This window comes from Phyllosticta citriasiana (assembly GCF_038021145.1).
Source record: "Phyllosticta citriasiana strain CBS 120426 chromosome Unknown IWZ02scaffold_18, whole genome shotgun sequence".
In the NCBI taxonomy this organism is placed as follows: Eukaryota; Fungi; Ascomycota; class Dothideomycetes; order Botryosphaeriales; family Phyllostictaceae; genus Phyllosticta; species Phyllosticta citriasiana.
Genome location: NW_027117295.1, coordinates 571,305 through 592,063, shown reverse-complemented (window position 1 = coordinate 592,063; position 20,759 = coordinate 571,305). Strand labels below are relative to the sequence as shown.

General features: G+C 51.9%; 7 protein-coding genes across 7 annotated transcripts; 5 read left to right on the top strand and 2 right to left on the bottom strand.

Moving 5' to 3' along the window:
• The first annotated feature begins 2,336 nt into the window (after positions 1-2,336).
• On the top strand, positions 2,337-3,332 carry IWZ02DRAFT_114152 (secretory component protein shr3). The gene is made up of 3 exons (XM_066761411.1): positions 2,337-2,599; positions 2,657-3,231; positions 3,311-3,332. The coding sequence occupies exons 1-2, from the start codon at positions 2,554-2,556 to the stop codon at positions 3,229-3,231; spliced, it is 621 nt and encodes a 206-aa protein (XP_066618346.1). The 5' UTR covers positions 2,337-2,553; the 3' UTR covers positions 3,311-3,332.
• Positions 3,333-4,119: 787 nt separating this feature from the next.
• IWZ02DRAFT_114092 (uncharacterized protein) lies at positions 4,120-5,743 on the top strand. Its single transcript, XM_066761410.1, has 4 exons — positions 4,120-4,220; positions 4,291-5,221; positions 5,274-5,684; position 5,743. Exons 2-3 carry the CDS (start codon positions 4,470-4,472, stop codon positions 5,452-5,454), a joined length of 933 nt encoding a protein of 310 aa, XP_066618345.1. The 5' UTR covers positions 4,120-4,220; positions 4,291-4,469; the 3' UTR covers positions 5,455-5,684; position 5,743.
• Positions 5,744-6,738: 995 nt separating this feature from the next.
• Positions 6,739-9,545, top strand: IWZ02DRAFT_113907 (pyridoxal phosphate-dependent transferase). Its single transcript, XM_066761408.1, has 2 exons — positions 6,739-7,009; positions 7,067-9,545. Exons 1-2 carry the CDS (start codon positions 6,955-6,957, stop codon positions 9,409-9,411), a joined length of 2,400 nt encoding a protein of 799 aa, XP_066618344.1. The 5' UTR covers positions 6,739-6,954; the 3' UTR covers positions 9,412-9,545.
• A 133-nt stretch (positions 9,546-9,678) lies between these two features.
• On the top strand, positions 9,679-10,440 carry IWZ02DRAFT_386271 (uncharacterized protein; the record flags this gene model as incomplete). Its single annotated transcript, XM_066765456.1, has 2 exons — positions 9,679-10,014; positions 10,045-10,440. The coding sequence occupies 2 exons, from the start codon at positions 9,679-9,681 to the stop codon at positions 10,438-10,440; spliced, it is 732 nt and encodes a 243-aa protein (XP_066618343.1).
• A 670-nt stretch (positions 10,441-11,110) lies between these two features.
• IWZ02DRAFT_114061 (uncharacterized protein) lies at positions 11,111-12,221 on the top strand. Its single transcript, XM_066761409.1, has 2 exons — positions 11,111-11,487; positions 11,544-12,221. Exons 1-2 carry the CDS (start codon positions 11,203-11,205, stop codon positions 11,862-11,864), a joined length of 606 nt encoding a protein of 201 aa, XP_066618342.1. The 5' UTR covers positions 11,111-11,202; the 3' UTR covers positions 11,865-12,221.
• Positions 12,222-12,866: 645 nt separating this feature from the next.
• On the bottom strand, positions 12,867-15,289 carry IWZ02DRAFT_494675 (uncharacterized protein; the record flags this gene model as incomplete). Its single annotated transcript, XM_066770048.1, has 2 exons — positions 12,867-14,765; positions 14,819-15,289. The coding sequence occupies 2 exons, from the start codon at positions 15,287-15,289 to the stop codon at positions 12,867-12,869; spliced, it is 2,370 nt and encodes a 789-aa protein (XP_066618341.1).
• A 959-nt stretch (positions 15,290-16,248) lies between these two features.
• IWZ02DRAFT_386267 (SNF2 family DNA-dependent ATPase domain-containing protein) lies at positions 16,249-20,193 on the bottom strand (the record flags this gene model as incomplete). Its single annotated transcript, XM_066765455.1, has 2 exons — positions 16,249-17,859; positions 17,950-20,193. The coding sequence occupies 2 exons, from the start codon at positions 20,191-20,193 to the stop codon at positions 16,249-16,251; spliced, it is 3,855 nt and encodes a 1,284-aa protein (XP_066618340.1).
• Between the last annotated feature and the right edge of the window lie 566 nt (positions 20,194-20,759).

Genomic DNA, 20,759 nt, shown 5'->3' with positions numbered 1-20,759 from the left:
AAACCGGTCCCTTTTTAGCGCCCCTTTAGGGTTACCCTTTAGGGATGCCTACCCTAGGAGCTCCTCTACCTTCTTAACTTTAGTAAATACATCGCGCTTAGTCTTTATATGACTCTTAGCACTTATCTTAGTTAGCTTAGTATGTAAGATCGGGTATACCCGTAAGAACTAGTATATAACACGGTACTCCTTATTAATAATCTTAAACTTAAGATGTTACTCCTTAGCTTCTAGTATAGACTATAGGCTTTTAAACTCTTACCCCTTCGTTTAGGTCATATTAAAGAACTTCGTATATATCTTAAACCTCTATATATTAGGGTCCTAGATCTAGTCCGTAATAAACGTATAGAAGTCTTTAAAGTAGACTAGGGGGTTTATTTTTAAGTTAAGGGCGTTAAATACCTTATCGTATAGGTTTACCTTACTAATAGCTAACCCCTAGGTAGCCTATTATAACCGACGCCCTAAATCTTTAGAGGCGCTATATATCTTAAACGCGTTATTTAGGGCCTAAAACTAGGAGTCTATATTCTTTACCTCTAAGCTTATAAGCTTAGGCGTAGGGGCCTTAATAAGGGAGCTAAGGGGGTTATAATAGGGAGCTTATAAATTAGGTCGTAAGTTAGGCCTAACTAGGGTTATAATAGGTAGCCCTAAGAGACTTCGTTTAATCTCCTAAAGCCCCTAAACCCGTTAGTATATATTAGTAAGCTCCTCTATATTTACGGAATTAAGCGTTACTAAGAGCGCCGTGATTTTATTATTAATAGTTATAACGTATAGATTCGGCGTTAGAGTAGCTAAGAGCTAGCTCTTACTATTATTTAGGGACTAGATTTTAATATAAGCGTCTTTATTAACTAGGGGGAGGACTATCCTCTAGTTAGTAGCCTCTTAGCCTCTAACTAGCTAGTTTATAGCTAGAGAGCTATTCTCTAGGTTAATGCTTCCTAAATAAGTTATAGGAGCTATTTTTAATTTAACTAGCCGTAGTAGTTAAAGGTTTTAAATGTAAGATTTAGCACTATAGGGAGTCGAATTAAGGGTAAATAATAATAATAATGTATTTAGTATAGATATTAGATGAAACCTTAGTTTATAAGAGTTCGTCTCTTAGAGTGTTTATATATCCTCGCTAATACGTACGGCCCTCTTTAGGTCCTAGTACGGCCCCCTTTAGGTCCTAGTTAGAGTTCTCTAGGCCCCGCCTTAGTTATAGTATTACATTCCTACTACTATTAGTATGCCTATTCTATAAGGTAGGCCTACTTATCTAGGGGTAACCCCTACTACTACTATAAGGCTACCTATTAGGTAGCCTAATCGTCTTACTACTATAAGGCCGCTTATTAGGCGGCCTAATCATCTTACTACTACTACTCTATCGTTTATTAATAACTAATTAAATATTAGGAGATTAAGATGTAGGTATATAAGTTAACTTCTTTCTTATAGTAATAATTAGTCGTAGTAAGCTAGTCTTATAATAGTAGGATTAAAGTACTAATCTAAGTAAGTATATATAGAGAATTAGTACTTTAAGCCTAACGCTTTAACTATAGAATCTATCTAAGGATATAAATAGTTAGAAACTATAATAAGGCTAAGGAGTAATAATTACTTACTAGCTAGCCTTATAACGACTACTCTTACTCCTTACCTACTAATTATTAGTAATTAGCACGATCTACTCTACTTAGTACCGTAATACTCTCTTTAAAAAACCTCTCTTTTCTCTCTCTCTTCTCTAGAAGAAGTTATCTACTACTCTTCTTACTATTTCTTTTATATTATAAAAACCCTCCTAGCCCCCTTCTAATCCTTTATATACTCTATATACTAAATAGTATACTAGTAGGCTAAAGAGACCTATAGAAGACCCTCCTAGACTACTCTTCTACTTTTCTCTTTTTATCTCTTTTATTAACTATAGTTACTCCTTTCTCCTTTTATATATTACCTACTAGGTAATATACCTATAAGGGTTTAGCCTAAATTATCTAATTATAATCATTAAATTCTCTACTATAAAGAAAAAGCTAAAGAGGTATAGATTCTCTCTCTCTCTTTAAAGAGGTTAGAGGACTATAGTTTATATAGCTACTAGACTATTAGGGTCTTAGACCCTTATCTCTTATAGTCTTTAACTCTAGAGGGACGTTAAACTAAATAAATAAATAAATAATATATTATTATTATTATTACTTAATTTAACTCCCTATAGTACTAAATCTTATACTAGTAGAATTTATTCTAGTTTATTTACTATAAGTGCTTATAGGGTCTATCTAACATACGAGGTGCTAGGGTTACTAAGATGGGGCTAGGGCTCACGCTACGCACGTCCCCGCAGCTTATTCTAACCTCACCCGTATCTTCGGTCGAAACACAGCAGTCTTCTTTCTCCAGATCGTACAGTGCAATCCGAGGCACACGTCGCACTTGCGCTTACCCATTGGACGTGGCCGCGGGATTCTTGATCAAACCTGTCCACTCTACGGCCACGATCCGCTCCAATCGCGCCCCAGTTCCACGCCGTTCGCGCTTATCATGGGCGCGAAATCGAATTCGTTTGCGACGTTCCTCATCGTCTGCCGTAAGTAATGCCTGCTGAAGTGCGATATTCTTCTACTGACATGTAACTTCCATGTAGCCACTTGCTTCTTCCTCGGCATCCTTTTCTCGTCTTTCCCATACGACTACAATGTTCTCTGGCATGTCCCCCAGCCTCCGGACTCGCGCGAGGTCTACTTCAACCTGCTCGAAAATCACCTGAAATTTCTGCACGCGTCGCCGCCTATAATTAGTCGCATTCTCCACATTGTCATCGGTACCGGATTGCTTGGGTTCATAACCAAATTATACAAGCCATCCGAGGCGAACATGCTTTTCGATGGCGCAAGCCTTGTCCTGTACATGTGCGGCGTCATCGTGTACATAACCAACATCGTCAAGGGACTGAGGATTGTCACTGCGGGGACTTACGGCCCAGGTGATGTGTCCGAGAGCGATGGGGCTGGATCAGAGGATCCGGAATACATCGGCCGGGAGGACAGTCTGCGAGTTCTTGCGGCCTCCAACACAATCCTGGCGCTGGTTCTTGTTGGCATTCTTGTCTTGCAAGCTGGCCAATGGTATGCTCAACGGAAAGAGGACGCCGAAATCGCAGAGATGGACAGAGCGGCTGAAGAGAAGAAGAAGGGCAAGGAGTCGAAGAAAAGGCAATGAGTATATGTTGACCAGTCTCTGAGCGTCAAGCACCTGGTATGGGTCGGTATCACAGCGAGTCATGTAGTAACTGGGCCAGGCGCTTTTCTTCGGTAGAGATATCCCGCCGCAATCAAGGCACGTTCAAAATTTTTCGATGGATCTGTTTTGCGTTCCATGTGTTGCAGTTGAAGGAAGTGGACCTCCCGATCTGTTGCTTGCGTGTTCACGCCGCCTTGAAAGCTCTCCAGAGATCTCGTCGATTTCCGGTTCCGCGCTCGGTGCTGAGGGCATGCGCTTCTTGAGCTCGGCCATGGAGAGACGAAAAGAAACATCTTCCTATCGATTTCAAACAAGAAACTTGAATGCGGCCAACGGGAGGATGAGACACTCTTAGACCTTACAGCACACGAATACGCTCTTTTGAAAGGGCGAAAGAAGCACGCAACGCCCTCGAACCTGTCTGATGCTCTCCTGACAATAATGTTAAATATTGTAGAGGCCGTCGACTTTAAGCTACTTCAAGGCCAGTTTTACTACCAACCTTGGCTCTGGCCCAATATCACCAGGAGATAACCCCGAGGAATGACATAGCCGCCAATGACAACATTCACAATGGGTTCAATTCAACATCGTGAAGAATCGATGTGACTGACTTCAGAAACTCCTAGGAGCTAGAAGAGAAGGAGGAGGAAAAACCTGATAGAGCATCCCAGAGCACAGCGCTCAATTTGTGGCCCATAGGTGCCATAAGTCCATGCCGACAGAAGCTGAGGGCTAATAGAAGCATCGGGAAACGTGCGTGCCTCGACTACTCCTCCATTTGGTTGAAAGCAAGCCGCGCACTGCCGAGCCCCCATCCTCTAAGCCACTGTCCACCCACTCCATCGCCTTGCCAATCAACCCACTGTCAGACTGACTGCCAGGAAGAATGCCGCGACCACGGATTCCACATGGAAATAGGCCACGGGTTCCTGCAGGTTTCGGAACTCCTCGCAAGCAAAGCTCAGGTGCGTTCCTCCACCATGAATCCCACATCGAGAAGTCGCCTCGCTAACCATCTACCTCACGCTTCCCCAGATCTCGACGTGGGCGCACTTTCCCAAAGCCCGCACCTCTCAACCCACTCCAGCGCCAAAACATCTCCAAATCAGCACACTGCTGCGTCGCCCAGCGCCTTGCAGGTAATGTCGGAGACCCTCAAGATCATAGACGCAACCAAGCTAATTTGAACTGCACAGCATCTCTCATCCAGAAACATGGGTGAAGAAGACACCTGTCGCCGGCTGGGAGGGTCGAAGCATCCATCTGTCATCTTGGAGGCTCACTCTGCTTTCGAATCTGGTCGCGGACCTGGAGCTCCCACTTCATCCACCGCCAAAGCCATGAGTCCTCCAGTCTATTCAATTCATGCGCCGACTGGTAGCGGCAAGGCCCCGACGAGCCACTCTCTCCTTGGCCAGTCATATAAGCCGCCATCCAAGGAGAAGTTCGCGAAGTTGCCGGCCGTGACTTTGGTCCGCACCAGCCAGGGACCAAGCAACAAAGGAGAAGTCTTGAATGGCACCAAGGCCGAGGGCCAACCTGTTGCGCACGCTATTGACCTCTCTTCCACCAACAGGGCCAGCCAAGACAAGACTGCTGGTAAATCCCTTCTTGGACAGACTTATCAGGCGCCTTCCACCGAGAGGTTTGCCACGGTACCTGCTGTTAAGATTGTCCGCTCCGAGCCGCAGAAGCAGGATGACGCCGATAATGGTAAGCCCGAGCTGTCTGGTGTGAAGCTGAGCGTCAAGGAAAACGTTTCGACCGCCCCTCCAAAGACAGACAAACAGGTCCCCGTTGCACGTGGCGTAGAGGAGAAGGCGATTGTTGAGAATGGCGACGAAGGCATTGCACGCTTTTCTGATGACTCCGGTCGTCGTGTCTGCCTTGCCAACCTTCCTCCAGGCACGAGCAAGACCGATATTCACGACTTGCTCGTTAGCAAGGCCAGCGCGAAGGTTTCTATGTGCGTGATCCACCGAGGTTGGAGTATCATATTCTGATTTTTGGATTCGCAGTGAGAATATCGGCGTCTGCAACTTCGAAGGCCCGCGTCCCAACTATGCGCTCGTCGAAGCACAGAGTGAACAAGAGGCCAGCCGCATTGCTATCTGGATCGACCGCGAGTGTCTTTTCGGATGGCCGATCTCAGCTCGCGTCGTCCGCACCATGACCAAAGGTAGGAAGCCTCCTGCGTAATATCCTCAGAAGAGGTGGACCATTGGATGGCGAAGACCGAGCTGTATTTTGTACACGGAAGTGTGGACGAAGATTAGGTGGAGAAGCCACAGCCTTGACAGGCTAACAAAAACAACCGTCGCAGACCAAGTCAACACGGTGCTCCAAGGCGAGACCATGGACAGCCCGGATACTCTAGAGTCGTCTACTGAGGATGATGCTCCTCGCTGGGCCACGACCACTCCGCAGACGTGAGTTGATGATGACCTTGGGAATATGGTATTCATGATGCTGACCATGTCACCAAAGCAATGTCATTCCATGCCGCTTCTGGGAGCAAGGCTTCTGCCGCAATGGATCCGACTGCATCTTCTCTCACGAGGGTCCGCTTGGCATGTCCGCGAGGTTCAACCGCCACAAGCACACCGAAGCCATGCAACCTAGCTTCAACCTCGGCGGTCACATAAGTGGAGATGACCTGCTCGGAACCAGAATCTACAGGGGAAGGTTCAAAGAACACCACTGAAGAGACACGGACCTGATGGTCTCAGAGACAAGGATCATGAAAAGCACAACTGCTGCCCATCCAGTCCTTTCACCATACTGCTCCCATGCACAGATTAAAAAAAAAAAAAAAAAAAAAAAAAAGGCACAACTCAACTCTAGCACCATCACCACGAGCATCACTCCAAACACCAACACGACACAAGTTAAAAAGCAAAATCGAAAAAAAGGAGACGGCAAAAGACAAATCATGGCCCAGTCGAACAGCTAAGGCCCTTGGCTGATTTCATATCAATGGCTCGAGCTGAAGGGAACGTGATGCGGCTGGAGGGTCTTGCAGAGACGTCGAAAGCGGAGGTCGCCGATGGCGAGAACAGCGACGCCTGGGTACCTAGAGTGCTGCACCCCTCCAGACTCATGGGCGAGTGCATCAAGGGAATGGCTCGGGCAGCCTCACTCTCCTCTCAAACCTCAAAAGGAGATAGCATATACAAACAAATCAAATGGAAATGGGAATTTGCACTTTTAAAGCTTGTCGAGGCGTGGCCCACATCCGACGGAAGCGGAAGCGTGCACGGCCACTAAGGTACCTCATCGAAGTTAAATCGCTTACTAAGAGCTTTACTAGCTGCGGTGGTTGTGCCTGCCACCTTACCCGCTGCGCTGCGCGTCCCACTCCTGACAGGCCTTCGTCGTGTTTCCACCCATCCACCACTTTTGGACTCGATCTTGTCCCAGATACGTCGCGCGGCCCTCCCGACGTCGGTGCCCATTCCGGCGGCTGTCCTCTCCCATTGACTGCGCCTGTTCTCGGTCCCGACCGATGCTTGCCACTTCCCTCGGTCTCAACGTGGTGCATTCCTTCTCCATCGCTCCACACAAATGGACATCTTCCTCCGCAGACCTCCAAATTTCCTTGACGATTGTGGGTGATCGGGTAATTGGGTGTTTCCGTAATTTTCTAGTCCTCCAAAATCCGGCCGGCGCTCCAGCATACCTGTAGACGATACTACCGACATGTACAACCCGCAAGTGGAATCTCTCCGCGAGAGAGAATTCCCAATGCTACGTGGTAAGCCGTCAGACTTTGAAAATTTCCCTGAGAAACACTAACACGTCCGATGTCCAGACACAGTCTATCTCGACCATGCTGGTACTGCGCTGTACCCAAAATCACTAATAGAGCGCTTTGCTGCTGACATGGTGTCCAATCTGTACGGGAATCCTCACTCAGCCTCTACTTCGTCTCAAAGATCGACCAACCGTATTGATGACGCTCGCTTACGACTCTTACAACTGTTCCACGCCAATCCTGACGACTTTGACGTTGTCTTTGCTGCCAACGCCACCTCTGGAATCAAGCTTGTTCTGGAAGCATTCCGAGACTTTCCCCAAGGATTTTCGTACTTGTACCATGCAGATTGCCACACGAGCTTGGTTGGCGTTCGTGAGTGCGCCAACCAACACCATTGCTTTGCATCTGATAGCGAGGTCAGCGAATGGCTCAGAGACAGACCGAAGAGGAGACCTCAAGTTGCCCAAATCCACGAACTTTTTGCGTACCCCGCGCAATCCAATATGAACGGTCGTCGTCTGCCGCTGGAATGGTGCTCACGGGCCCGTTCTACTGGAAGGATCTCCCATGAAGCAACTTATACCCTGCTTGATGCAGCTGCATACGTTTCCACAACTCCACTGGACTTCAGTGACGCTGAAGCTGCTCCGGATTTCACGGTGCTTAGCTTGTACAAAATATTTGGCTTCCCTGATCTCGGAGCTCTCATTGTCCGGAAGGCAGCGGGTCACGTTTTCGAAAATCGACGATACTTCGGAGGTGGAACGGTTGACATGGTCCTCAGCTTGAAAGAGCAATGGCATGCTCGGAAGGCTGATGCATTGCACGACCAGCTCGAGGACGGCACTTTGCCTTTACATAACATCATGGCCTTTCATGCTGCTTTGGATACTCATCATGAGATTTTTGGTGGCTGGGACAGGGTTTCTAGCCACGCGATGTTTTTGGCAAAGTTGCTGCATGACGGACTGTCGTCTCTTAGACACGCAAATCAGACGCGAGTCTGTCAAATGTACTCCTCGCCCGAAAGCTACGAAAACCCTCATGTCCAAGGTCCAATAGTTGCTTTCAACATCCGCAACAGCCAAGAAGCCTGGGTCAGCAACTTTGAAATCGAGAGGTTGGCATCCATCAAGAACATCCAATTGCGCACGGGAGGTCTTTGCAACCCTGGCGGAATCGCGTCGCACCTAGGCCTCTCGCCCTGGGAGATGAGGGACAACTTTTCAGCAGGTCAAAGATGTGGCGGCGAAGATGACATATTTGGAGGAAAACCAACCGGCATGATACGTCTCAGTCTTGGAGCCTCCAGCACGAAGCTGGACGTGGACCGCTTCGTCAACTTTGTGAAGGAGTTCTTCGTTGACGAAACTTTGCTTTCCGTTGGGCCATCCGATCCTTCCCACGAGCACGCCTCGGAGCATGGTGCATTCGCGGTGGAAAGTCTGACCATCTACCCTATCAAGAGTTGTGCCGGCTGGAAGGTGCCGCGTGGGCAAGAGTGGGAAATTCGAAAGGAGGGACTCGTCTGGGATCGCGAGTGGTGCTTAGTTCATCAAGGTACCGGAGTCGCCCTGAGTCAAAAGCGATATCCGAAGATGGCACTGATTCTGCCCATCATCGACGTTGAACGAGGTTGCTTACGAGTGCGGTACTGTGGCGAAATGCCAGGATCATTCAAGCCTCCAGAGATCAGTGTTCCTCTGTCTGCGGATCCTTCATACTTTGTGAGCGAGTTTCCAAAGTCCAATTCGACCAAGGTTTGCGGAGATACGATTTCGGTCCAACGGTATTCCTCGGAGCAGATATCAGACTTCTTCAGCAGCGCCCTTGGTGTCGAATGCCAACTTGCACGCTTCCCGGTCGCCAGTAGGGCAGGCGCGTCCGTGAGGCATTCCAAAGTGCATCTCCAGGGGCTCTCGCAAAATGGCGTTTCGAGACCGATACTTCTGTCGAATGAAAGCCCAATCCTCGTCATTTCGAGGTCCAGTCTGAATCGACTGAACGAGCAAATCAAGGCCAGCGGCGGCAAGGCGGCAGAAGCAGAGGTGTTCAGGGCGAATGTGGTGATAGCCGAGAGCCTGCAAAGCGTGCCTGGGCGCGAAAAGCCATATGCAGAAGACGAGTGGCAGTTTGTCAAGATTGGAGAGCAGCTTTTTGAGCTTTTGGGCCGTTGCCGCCGGTGTCAGATGGTTTGCATCGACCAGCAGACGGCAGTCAAGGATGAGGAGCCGTTTGTGACGCTGGCAAAGACACGGCGCTTCAATGGCAAGGTCTTTTTTGGGCAGCACGCATGTCATGTGCGGTTGGGCGATTCGCGATCAAGGCAGGCGCAGTATGCCACGGTCAAGGTCGGCGACGCTGTGCGCCCGGTGTGTCGTGGAGCAGATGGGTGTTGAGGGGGCGTCACAATTGGTCGCAAAGGGGGCGCGCGCGTAGATGGTGGGCGCGTGAGCCACGGGCGGCATGGAGACGGTCATTGGCCTCGAGGGCACGCAGAGCACAGGGAGCTTCACGCTCGACAGCGAGTAAAATCACCATCTGCATAAGCGCTGGCCGGTGTCAGCTTGCACGGACCAACCCCGCTCTGCTACCACCAACAACCAACAATACATATTCTCCTTCTCGTCCTCGGCCGCTTGCAACCCAACGCCCTCGCCTCCGTCATGGCCGCCACCACCACCACCAAGCCCACGCTGGCCCTGAAGACGCCCGTCTCCGCCACCTATCCCTCGGAGATCAGCAGTCCTGCCGTTCTCACTCCCACCCTCCTCAAGCACGAGGAAGGAGAAAAGACTCCCATCACCCCGCCCGCCGCTTATGTCGACTTCCTCAAGACCTTCTCTCCCGTCCTCATGAGCCCCGTGTCTTCGAGCACGAGCTCAAGGTTCAATTTCGACGACAGACCCACCACGTCAAGGACAACTTCGGCCTCTTCCACTTCGACACAACCTACTTCGGCGCCATCAGAAGCCAGTGAAAATCCGCAAAAATCGACTTCCGTCCAAGAGTCCGGCCATCCTACTGACAAGAATGGCTCTTCCAAAGAGGGCTCTTCCAAAGAGACGGCTCCATTATCTACAGTAACAAAGACCAAAGGAGAGATGCGGGTGACTATTCCCCCGCCGTCTCCATTTGTACGGCCCATGTCCGCGCGCGCCCCACGTCTTCGAATTCCTCCAAGCCCACTGTCAGCAAGCGTGCGATCGCCTATGAGTGTAAGATCACTCCATTCTCCGTATGCCGTCGCGCTGAGCCCAAGCGGCTTGAGCATGGCGAGCAAGGATAGTGATGGCTCCACGAACCGTGCCGTGAGCGTCAGACAGGTCGTCACAAGGACAGTGACGTATTCGCGCACACCGACTGAAGAACGAAACGTCGCGACCCTGGATCCAGCACCCAAAGGCAAAAAGAGGCGGATCAAATAGACTCAAAATTTGAGTCTCCCAGGATTTCGAGCCGTTTCAGAGATCAGAAAAAAAGCGTCCATGCCCCGGTGGTTCGACCGAAGTCAAGAATTCGGACTTGGCATTTCTGCGACCCCGTCATTTGTCGCTGTCTCTGGCCTTGGGTGCTGAGGGCACATGACCGTGACGGTTTGGTGGGTTATGCGCTGGAAAACTAAGATGGCCCAAGTGTCCCGGTGACGCCCACGGCTCGACCGCTGTCACAACCGGCAGCGCTTCTCTTCCATGTCATGGCGACGAATTCATGTGCCTACGAATTTGGGGTTTCGGCAGCCCATCATCTTTATCCCCTCCCCATGCCAAGTTTCAGCAAGGACACAAGGACGAGGAATCATCACGAGGCCTCGTCTCATGATATGCCAGAAGCGGTGTCTGGCCTTTCATCTCGGCTCCGGTACAAACATCAACTCATGTCTATGGCATTTGGCTTGAGTGTGCAAGCGGAGGCGTCTAGACGGTGGGTTGCATATCAAGCGTGTGTTTGGGTGTCAGGTACTTTGAGTCAATACACTTTTAATTGGGAAAGATTGTCTTCATAGCGGCGTTGACCTTTCAACTGTTTTGCTTTGGTCATTTGTCCAACCATCTGTTCATCTTCCTGGAGCAAGCACGTGGAACGCAGCATCGAACAAGCGCTTCCAAGCAATCAGCGTCTCTAACAACGGGGGTACCCCTGTACCAGAGATCTGCAACCTTCCCGTACGACGGCATCGGCGCCAACCAATGGCAAAAGACACAAGCTCAAAGCCCCGTTGCGTTTGTGAAGATCAAGCATTTAGGCGCTGCAACCACATCTCGTCACGCAGTCCAGGAACACGGTTGGCCGCGAATCAGACGGTGACGTTGGAAGGGGAGCAGGCCCGCGACCACGGCGCACGGACCAACCGGCGCTTAGAGGTTCTCGAAGTGCCTAATGTGGGCAATGGTCCAACCACAACCCTCGAATGCGCTGCCAGACGTGCTGCAGCAATCGCCACGACTGGATGGTCGCTCCGTAGTCTGCCTGCGGTACACGCCATGGGTCCTGGCATGGGCATGTTGCAGGCAAGGCTAATATGGAGAAGGACGCTAGAAGGCTAGGCCGCCTGGTTTGGAGAACCATCTGTCGGTTGACTCGTCTAGAAAGCATCAAGGCTTGCGAGACCACCGCAGAAGCGCTTCAAAACGCCTTCTTGGAGGCATCACAGGGGTTCGACGCTTCGGAGCCAAACCCCCCGAAACACGAAACCAACCGGATCAGCAGCAGCAGCAAGTCTCCAAAACATCAGTCAGCCACCTTAATTTTTGAATCGTTCGCCGTTGCGTTTCGGGCTTGGGGGTGTAGGCAGATAAACCGCTCGGCTGGAGCAGAAGAAAAAGTAGATGGTCAAATCAGATGGAAATGACCGTACAGGCACTGCTTCTCGCAGCCAAAGCTGGGCAATGCCTTCAATCGTCATGATTTGGGACCTTCCCGATCCTCTCCACCCTCACTCCCCAGCCAGGCAACCGAACGCCTCAATCCCAATGAATAAGCCGCCGCAATCCCCAATGACGGATAAATAGAGGAATTAAAAAAAAGAAAAAGACGCAACGGCAAGGGACCCATCAACGGATAAATTGGCAAGACGAGAAAAAAGCTGACTCAAAAACGCATCTGCTCCGTCTGCTGCACCTCATCCTGTCTGATGCCGCCGTTTCTCACCATGCCGCCATGCCACGCCATGCCATGCGCTGTGTAGTACATAGTACACGGTTACATGCGTACTTTTTTCGAGCCGGCCGGCGCGTACTGTACTTAGGTACGGAGAGAGGAAACGACGGACGCCGGCTGACTGCACTGGCTGTGGGGCAGGAGCTCTCATCCCCATCTCGAATGGAGACATTCGTCGATTGAGGGGTACATGTGTAGTCATTGGCATTTGATTTCTTGTTGACCTTGGGTGGGGGCTGGGAAAGGTTGCATGACGACACAGGAAGTGAACCGACAAGGTTTGAGACTCGTCTGAGAAATTTCGCTTGTTTGTGCTTTTACCGGCCAGGTAAAAGAATGCTTACCTGCCTAGTTGCTTGTTCAGTTGCTTGCTAATACAAGTTTGAGCAGTATCCGACCCATCACTCTTCGTATTGCACCAGGGTATAACACGCCAACTCCTACCAGGGAAGAAAAGAAAGTTAACCAAAAGATTGCAGCCAACGTGGGCAGACAAGATAAAAACGGCATCCACCGTGATGACATGCAGTGGCAGCAACGTGATTCGAGATATGCCGACGACAAGATCCATGCTCAATGCGGCGTTTCAAAATCCATTCGGTCAATCCTCCCAAAACTCCTTCAACGCTGCGTCGTGTCCCATGATGAATGTCTTGCCACGACCGAAACACCCGAACGCCCTTAAACCTTACTCTCATCTTTCATAGCGTGGCAAATCCGCGGAATGTGCTGTATCGAAAACATACTCCTCTTCTGACAGTACCGGCGCCGACGGCACGAAGATGGCTGTAGTACGCACGTCGGCAGGCAGAGGTCCGATCGGCGGCGCTCCTTCGCTGGAAGTTTCAGGTGCACTGCGCTCTTGCTCAAGGCGTCGGCGCTGTAGTTCTTGCTTGTCGTCAGTTGGCGAAGGTTGGTGGCCGTTTGCAGCTGAGCCAGAAGCAACCTCGTAGTTGGGAATGCCAGGCTCGTATGTCTCGGGAGGAGCGGTAGGGGGTCCCAGGTCATCAGCCGGAGGAGCCGAAGGCATACTGGGGGAGACACCGGAGGTAGAAGAGCCTGCTTGAGTGCCAAGGCGAATTGCAAGGCCAGGTCGAACTTCGTCCGGCAGAATTGGAGCCGAAGGACCGAAGGCTCCAGGTGTCGAGGTACTGGCATCCGCGGGCGGTGGGGGCGGCGGTGGTGCGCTGGGCATGAGACGTTCCTCTGCACGACGGAGTCGCTCTTTCTCTGGGAGATTGTCCTCATCGACCATGTCTGGTACGGGATACAGTGGATGAGCATAAGGGTGTGGGGCCTCTAGATACTCCGGTGCTTCCATAGATTGATATGCGTAGTCGCGCAGGTCGTGCCCAGACCCAGATTCGGCCAGAAATCGTTGTTCTCGCTCAAGTCCGACTTGACCATGCGGGCTGCCACTCGTCTGCAAATTCTGCTCCATGTCCGTTTCGAAGACAGCTCTTCCCTTCCCTTTTCTCCTGTCGCTATCCTTGGTGCCGACGATGACCTCGAAAATGCAAGAAACCACGCCCTTGTCGCGGCGCAAAGGTTCCGTGTCGAGGAAATGACCTCCCCAGGCAGAGAAAACCCCTGTCCCATCTGGACCACCGTTGGGCCCTGGAGCGGGACCGTAGGACGTTGGCAGCGTGATCATCATGCCCGAATTCGAAAAGTACTTGTCAAGGCCGGAAAGCTTTCCCTGGAGATCAACGACAACTTCGACGTAGTATCGGAAACTAATCATTGCCCCAGGAACGCAAGAGATGGTGGGAAAAGCTTCGTCTGGTACACGCACAGAAGCCTTGACTTCGGCAGTTCTTGTGCGAGGATCGACAATAAGAGGCGCAAAAGACTGGGAGAGATCTTTTCGGAACACGTGGCTGGACCCGGCCGACGATAATGAAAGACCTCCGAGTCCCGTTTTGGATTTGGGATAGTAATCCTCGCTTGATACATTCTCTCCCTTGGCATTCATCACGACTGGGATTGCGGGATGCATGTCTACCCTGGCCTGGCGGTATAGTGTCACAATGATGCCCCGAAGACTCGAGACATGTTTGGTGTGGTTGACGGATATTTTCAACGGGATGCTGTCTCCTCGGAGAAAGCCGGCCTTTAAAAGTTCAATGGTCGCGGTGATGGGGCTTGGATCATGCAAGGCGGCTTTGCTCGACGAGGCCGTCTTTGCGGTGTCTGCTCTGATTGAAAGTGGACCGGAGGCATTCGAAGAGCCCCCATTGCTGCTGCTGAAGTGACTGTCGAAACTAGTGTCGCTTGGCGCAGGGCTACCTGGTGCTTCGGTCTCGTCAGCTGGGCTGCTAAGTTCTGAAACCCTGCTACTTCTCGAGTGTTCGGTAGTCTGTGGCGTGGACTGATCCCCGCTGGACGATACACCTTTTTTGGATTTGGATTTTGTTTTTGACCGTCGCGAAACTCTTTCCAATGTAACAACCCGAGGCTTTGGTTGGAGAAGTGGCGCAACGTCAATGGCTTCGATCAGGTAGACTTTCCGGTCACAAGTTGCCGTGGGCATAATTGTCGTTGGTCGCGTCATGGTCGAGGTCAGCATGTATGAAACGGTGCCTCTCTCAAACTGGCCAATTGATTAGTACAGCCAAGTCTCGGCCAGGTAGCTTCATGACTTACGTCGATGCTGCTCGGCAGACCTTTGCTGGGAAACTCGAGCTCAAAGTTGAATTGGTATGTGCCTTCGCCGAGTCGACCCTCACCACACAGGACGACCTCGTCCTCAAAAAGGGTCGCGAACCCGTTGCCAAAGTAGCCTCCGAGGCGGCTGCCTTTGCCCGACGCGACTGATGAATAGTGCGCGCGGTAACCTTCGCCGGCGGCGTTTGAATTCTTGTAGACCTGGACGTATCCATGGAGGGAGACGACGATGTGGGTGACGCGTATGGCCTTGAGGACTTTGAGGAAAACGCTGCCCTTGACAACGTCTCCGGGCGAGTATTGGCGGTGAGGGTCGTCGGGCTTGATGTAGTACTCGGCAATGTAACGAGCCTTGGAGGCAAAGGGGGACTTTATACGGGACAGCAGCGACTTGCCGGGGGCAGGAGTCTGCGATGAGCTTGGAGGAGATTGAGCCGTACTGGTAGGCATGCTCAGGTGCAAGCACTCTCATCATGCGGCGGGAGAGAACGGAGGAGAGCACGGCGGGGAGGCGCCAGGACCAAGCCGGATGCGACGGACAGGCGGTCGGTCGGTCGGTCGGTCGGTCGCGCGGCCAGGTGCTGCGCAGGTTGCGAGCGCGTCTTGTGCGGAACGGGCGGCGCAGCGAGGACGTGGCGTAAGCGTTGCGCAGACGTTTGAGATGGTCTCGAGAGCGTGAGAGACGGCAGGAGGGTCGGGGTCGCAGGGGGGAGCAGCAAGCAGGCTGTCTCGCGTCGACAGTCAGCCCGCATGCGAATGAAAGGCAGCGTTCGGAGAACGAGGGGAATGCGGGCAGTGCAGAGGGGGGAGAAGCCCCACGCACAGTGCTGTGGAGAGAAAGGTAGGACTTGGCAGCCAAGGTGGGATGGTGGAGCAGCGCAGGGGCTCGTCGAGGGTCGTCGTGGGCCGCGTCGGGCCGGGCGACGGAGGGCGAGGCGCAGAGGGGAGGGGGAAGAGCCGACCTAGAGGAGAGCGACTCGACGGCGAAGATGAGCGGAGGGGTATGGGAGAAAATTAAGTTGGCGATGGAGAAGAAGAAGAGGAAGAGGAAGAAGAGGAAGAAAAAGAGGCGGATGCGACGGATGGATGGTGGTGATGGTGGTGGTGGTGGTGGTGGTGGTGGTGGTGGTGGGGCGCAAGTTCCTGAACGTCAAGTGCGAAACGGAAGTCGGTGCGGTGCAGACAGCCAGACGATACTCGCTCGCTGACACAAGCTTTGCCAAGATGGCCGATCGCGCGGGTCGCGCATTCCCGTTCCACAACTCCCGATACAGAAGGCACATGGATCCTTCCTTACATACAGAATTAGCTAAGCCGATTCTTCAACCCACGTCTCTTCTTTCTTCACCTCCCGCTGGAATTCATTCATTCATTCATTCATTCATTCATTCATTCATTCATTCATTCATTCATCCTTCCTTCCTGCTCTCCGCCGCTTCGGCCCTGGCATACCGCTCCACCTCCACCTGCCCCGCCACCGCCCTCGACCGACGCGTCCTGCCAGGCACGCCGAACAAGCAACTCCACAAATCCCCCTTGCCTACCACCTCTCCGCCCCCCTTCTTTGCCACCAGCATTTTGGACATTGGCGCCTGCTCCATCTCCAGCGAGTTGGCTGCCTCCAGAATCGATTCTTGCAACGTCTCCTCTGAAGACGCGCCCTTGATCTCCTGATGCTCCCTTCCAGCCATGTGCTCGAGCCGCCTCTGCACGCTGATGTCGTAAATGTTCTCTTCTATCGTGTCCGCCGCGATGTACATGTATACTGTCGTGGGCCGCTTCTGTCCGATCCGATGCACCCGCGCAATGGCCTGCAGCTCAATGGCCCCGTGGATGAGCGGCTCCATGAGGAAAACGTAGCTCGCGTTGACAAGGTTGAGCCCCGATGCGTCCGACTTGGCATCCAGCAAGAAGCATTCAATGCTTGCATCCTTCTTAAACTTTTCCACGCCGCCCTTGTCCGTGATTTTGGAGAAGCCAATCCGGAATTGCCGCAGTGCGTCTCCGAGCACCTCGAGAAAGTCGCCATACTGCGAGAAGATGACACTTTTGGATCCAGGGTCATTTTCTCGTAGCCAAACCAAGTGTCTTGCCAATGTGTCAATCTTGGTGCCAAACGAACCATTGATGTCAATCGACTTGATGGCCCTCATGGTCTTCTCGTTCATCGCCGTGTAAATCGACTGTCGCGACTCAGGATCGTCATCTGAGCCCGCCGACTCTGGCGACTGGTGTTCTTCGTGCGCCCTCAGCTCCTGCGGCTTGTAGGTGATGTCCTGATAATCGCGATTGTGCAGTTTGCGCTTGCACAGAGGACAGTTGCGGTGCTGCCGGTACCATGTTCGGAAACACGGCTTGCAATACTGGTGTCCGCAGACTGTCAGCACCCCAAGCTCGAATTTCTCCTGGCAGATGACGCAGAGCCGTGGGCCGTCTTCCTCTTGCGACTCGCTCTTGAGATGCTGCAGAAATCTTCTCTTCTTCTTCAGATCGACCAGTCGGTCAGCTGTCTTCTTCTCCCTGGCTTCCTGTGACTGGAGAGCCGCAGTATCGAGTTTATCGTCCAGCTCCTCCTTGTATGGCTTGAGTTGGTCCGATAGGTGCTGAAGTTGGCGATAGAATTCGACTCGCAAGTTTGTACACGATGTGTATGTGGCGAATTCGTTCTCCAGTTCTGCCACCTTCTTCTGCTCTTGTGATTGGATCTGAGACACCTTTTGCAGCTGCTTCTCGGCAATCGCCAACTCCCCAGCTACTCGTCCGCTTTGTCCACCCAGGAAGTTCGTGATCAGGGATCTAATTTCTGCCACAATTTGCTGCAAAGAGACATCTTCTGTAGCCGATTTGGACTTCTGACGCTCAAAGGCAAGCTGCAAAACCAATTCTGGGGCAGCTCCTTTGCCTTCTCTGGCGTGGTGCTCTGCGTGCTTTTGATCAACTGCTGCCAATGCACCACCGTCTTGGCCCGTCAGAAGGCGTCGCCTGTCTGCAATCACGGAGCGTAGGAATGTAATGTACACCTGGTCATCTGGTCAGCATGTGTTTTTTTTTTTTTTTTTTTTTTATTTATTATTTTTTAACGCTGAGTATCCTGACTTTGGAATACGTACCTGGAGCTCGTCTTGCGCCTTGGCGCTTGCCTCATACTCCTCTCCCGTGGTGTCTTCATCATCTGCGTCAACCAGTGGGGACGAGAGAATGTCGACGACCTTTCTGCGCCATTCGTTCACCTTTTTGCCCTGCTCGTTGAGGCATTCAATGACCAAGTCCAATTTGTCCAGAATTCTGCGATTTTCGATGCCCCCGAGATCTTCTGCTAGTGGTATTGTAGACGCGTAGGAATCAGCCGTCTTTTCAAGTTTGGCCATTTCTTGGCGAGCTTTCGCGTAGCTCTCTTGAAGCAATTCCTTTCTGATTGACTGGGCCGTGTTGTACCATTGGTTTTCAAGTTCTTCCAGTCGCTTGAAGTCATCGCTGTCGGGCTTGGTGATATCCTCATTGGTTTTGATATTGAAGTAAGCCGTAGCCACGAAAAAGGTGCAGACGTGTTGCACTTCGATAGCCGCCCGGAGAGCCTTTCGAAGATAGTTGAAGCGACTAGTCTCTCGGCCTTCTTTCTCTTCATCCTCGGCATCGGCGTCTGTGATTTCCAATGCAGCGCCGCCCCTTTCTCTCTCCAATCTCTTCTGTTCTTCTGCAACGTCCCGACGACTTTCCTCGACAAATTTCTCCGCTTGTTGTAGAGCAGACCGATATATCAAGAGGGCCTTTTCGCTGCGACGAACATCGTTCTTGGCGAAGCCGTGAATATGACCGCGAACAATCTGAGCAAGAATGTGCTCTCGCTCCTCAGACCGCACTAGAACGTCATTCTGCTCGATCATGACATTCAGGACCTCCTCGACTGTCCGAAGCGGCCCTGCGCGCCTGCCCATGGCTCGGCGATTCCGCCCTCCGACCTGGGGATGGAGGCAGGTCTGGCGAAGTCTGGTTAGCCACGTTCGCATCTTCTCTACCCTCGTGGCATTTTCGAATTCCCCGTCGTCAAGTGGCATTCCCTCCGCATTGAGCTCACAGTCCTCGCACATTTCCTGCACTAACTGGCTGTAGTTTTGTTCCTCAACAGGCGTAAATGGTACCAGCATGACGATCCGTTTCTGTGGAGGCAAGCGAAGCTCTTCTCGGACTTGATCTTTGGTGTGTCGCAGCGAGATTCTCGAGAAAACTTCGTCGAGCGTTTGCGAAATGAGGTGCGGCCAGATTGTTGACTTGTAGAAAGGCCAAAACCGCAAGAACAAGAGGAGACCCTGCAAGTCCTCCATTCTCTTCTTGACCGGAGTCCCTGTGATTGCCCAAGGGATGACTTTGGGGATGCGACTGGCGACCTGGGCAGCTTGACTGACACCGCTCTCTATCATTTGAGCCTCGTCAATGCAACACCGCCACCACGAAATCTGGACCAGCGGGCTGCGTCGCGGCTCATATTGTTTTTCTCTCCGCAGAGAACGGACTTTTACGTCGTGAGTGTAATGGATCTCGCGCGAAAGGACCGAGTACGTCGTCAGAACCACATCGTATTTGAGTAGGTCCTGGACCAAATCTGGCTCCGGCTTGTTCCGGGATAGGGGTGGCATGCCTTGGTAATGGCAGACTTTGAGACGTGGTGAATGCCTGGCCAGTTCCTGAATCCACTGGTCGAGGATACCAGCGGGAGCCACGATTAGGGTAGCACCGCTCGCTACGACCTTGGAATCCGTGTAGGGGTCATACACCATCTTCTTGTCAATCGTTCGACGATGCAGGCATATCAATGTGATGAGCTCCACAGTCTTGCCGAGCCCCATCTCTTCGCAGAGTATTCCACCACGTTCCAAGTTTTCCTTCTCCAACATGTTACGGTCGGTAAACGCCATGCGGCGAGCGAGGCTCACGAAGCAGGATCGCCCCTCATGATTGGTTGTGCGGCAAAAGGTTGGTGGAAGTACATCTTCAGGTCCATTATCTGAAGCCGTGGAAGAGGACGTGGCGGACTCCCTGGCAAGCATCCACTGGACCGTTCGTTTTTGAAAAGGGAACAAATCGCATGTGATACCTCGAGGGACATCCAGTGAGACTGGTACATGCTTTGAAGGGACATGTACACAGTTGTAGAAATCTTGGACAGTCCATGGGCGACGCTCTGGCCGATATCTACAACGTTCAGGCCTCCTCGGATCCGGGTTTTCAGCGCCAGGGCTCAGAGCCCCTGAGAAATAGAAGTAGAAGATGTCATTCTCCAGCCGTTGCCACAGGCGTATGGCTCTTCCGCCGAACCATTCATCATCTGTAGGTCCGGTGACCCAGAAAAGCTCCATTTCAAGGGCGGGAACTTCTCCATCAGGATTTTGACTGTGAAATACAACCTTTGGAATCAAGACGTTGGGTTCATTACTTTTCTGTAAATTTTTCCACCCCGAGGCTTTTGCGATGTGCTGCACATGGGGGAAATACGTTTCCGTGGTCAGGTCGAGATCCAGCAAAAGCAGGAATTGATTTTTGGAGGATTCGGATTCATTTTGCAGTGTCAACTGCAGCTTGTCGCCAGCAAGGTCGGCACTCATCAACCGAGCAGGCAAACTGGCATGGCTTTCAAGCGGATGAGTGGTCTTGAGGGATGGCTAGAATTCGCGGATTAGCGAAGGATCTTGGCACCGAGACTCAGATTGCGAGGCGAACTTTTGGAATTGACCCGGGACAAAATTTGACAGAGGACACATACAAGATCAAATATCACCCTGACAAGAGACAGCCGCTCTCGATCATCTGTGTCAGGATGGGGAGTAGTGGGCAAGCGACGTCGTTTGGCGGGAGGAGGCCTTGACGAAGCGCGATCATCGAGTTGGGGCGGCGACAACAAGTCGGAAAGAGCCGCGAGGGTATT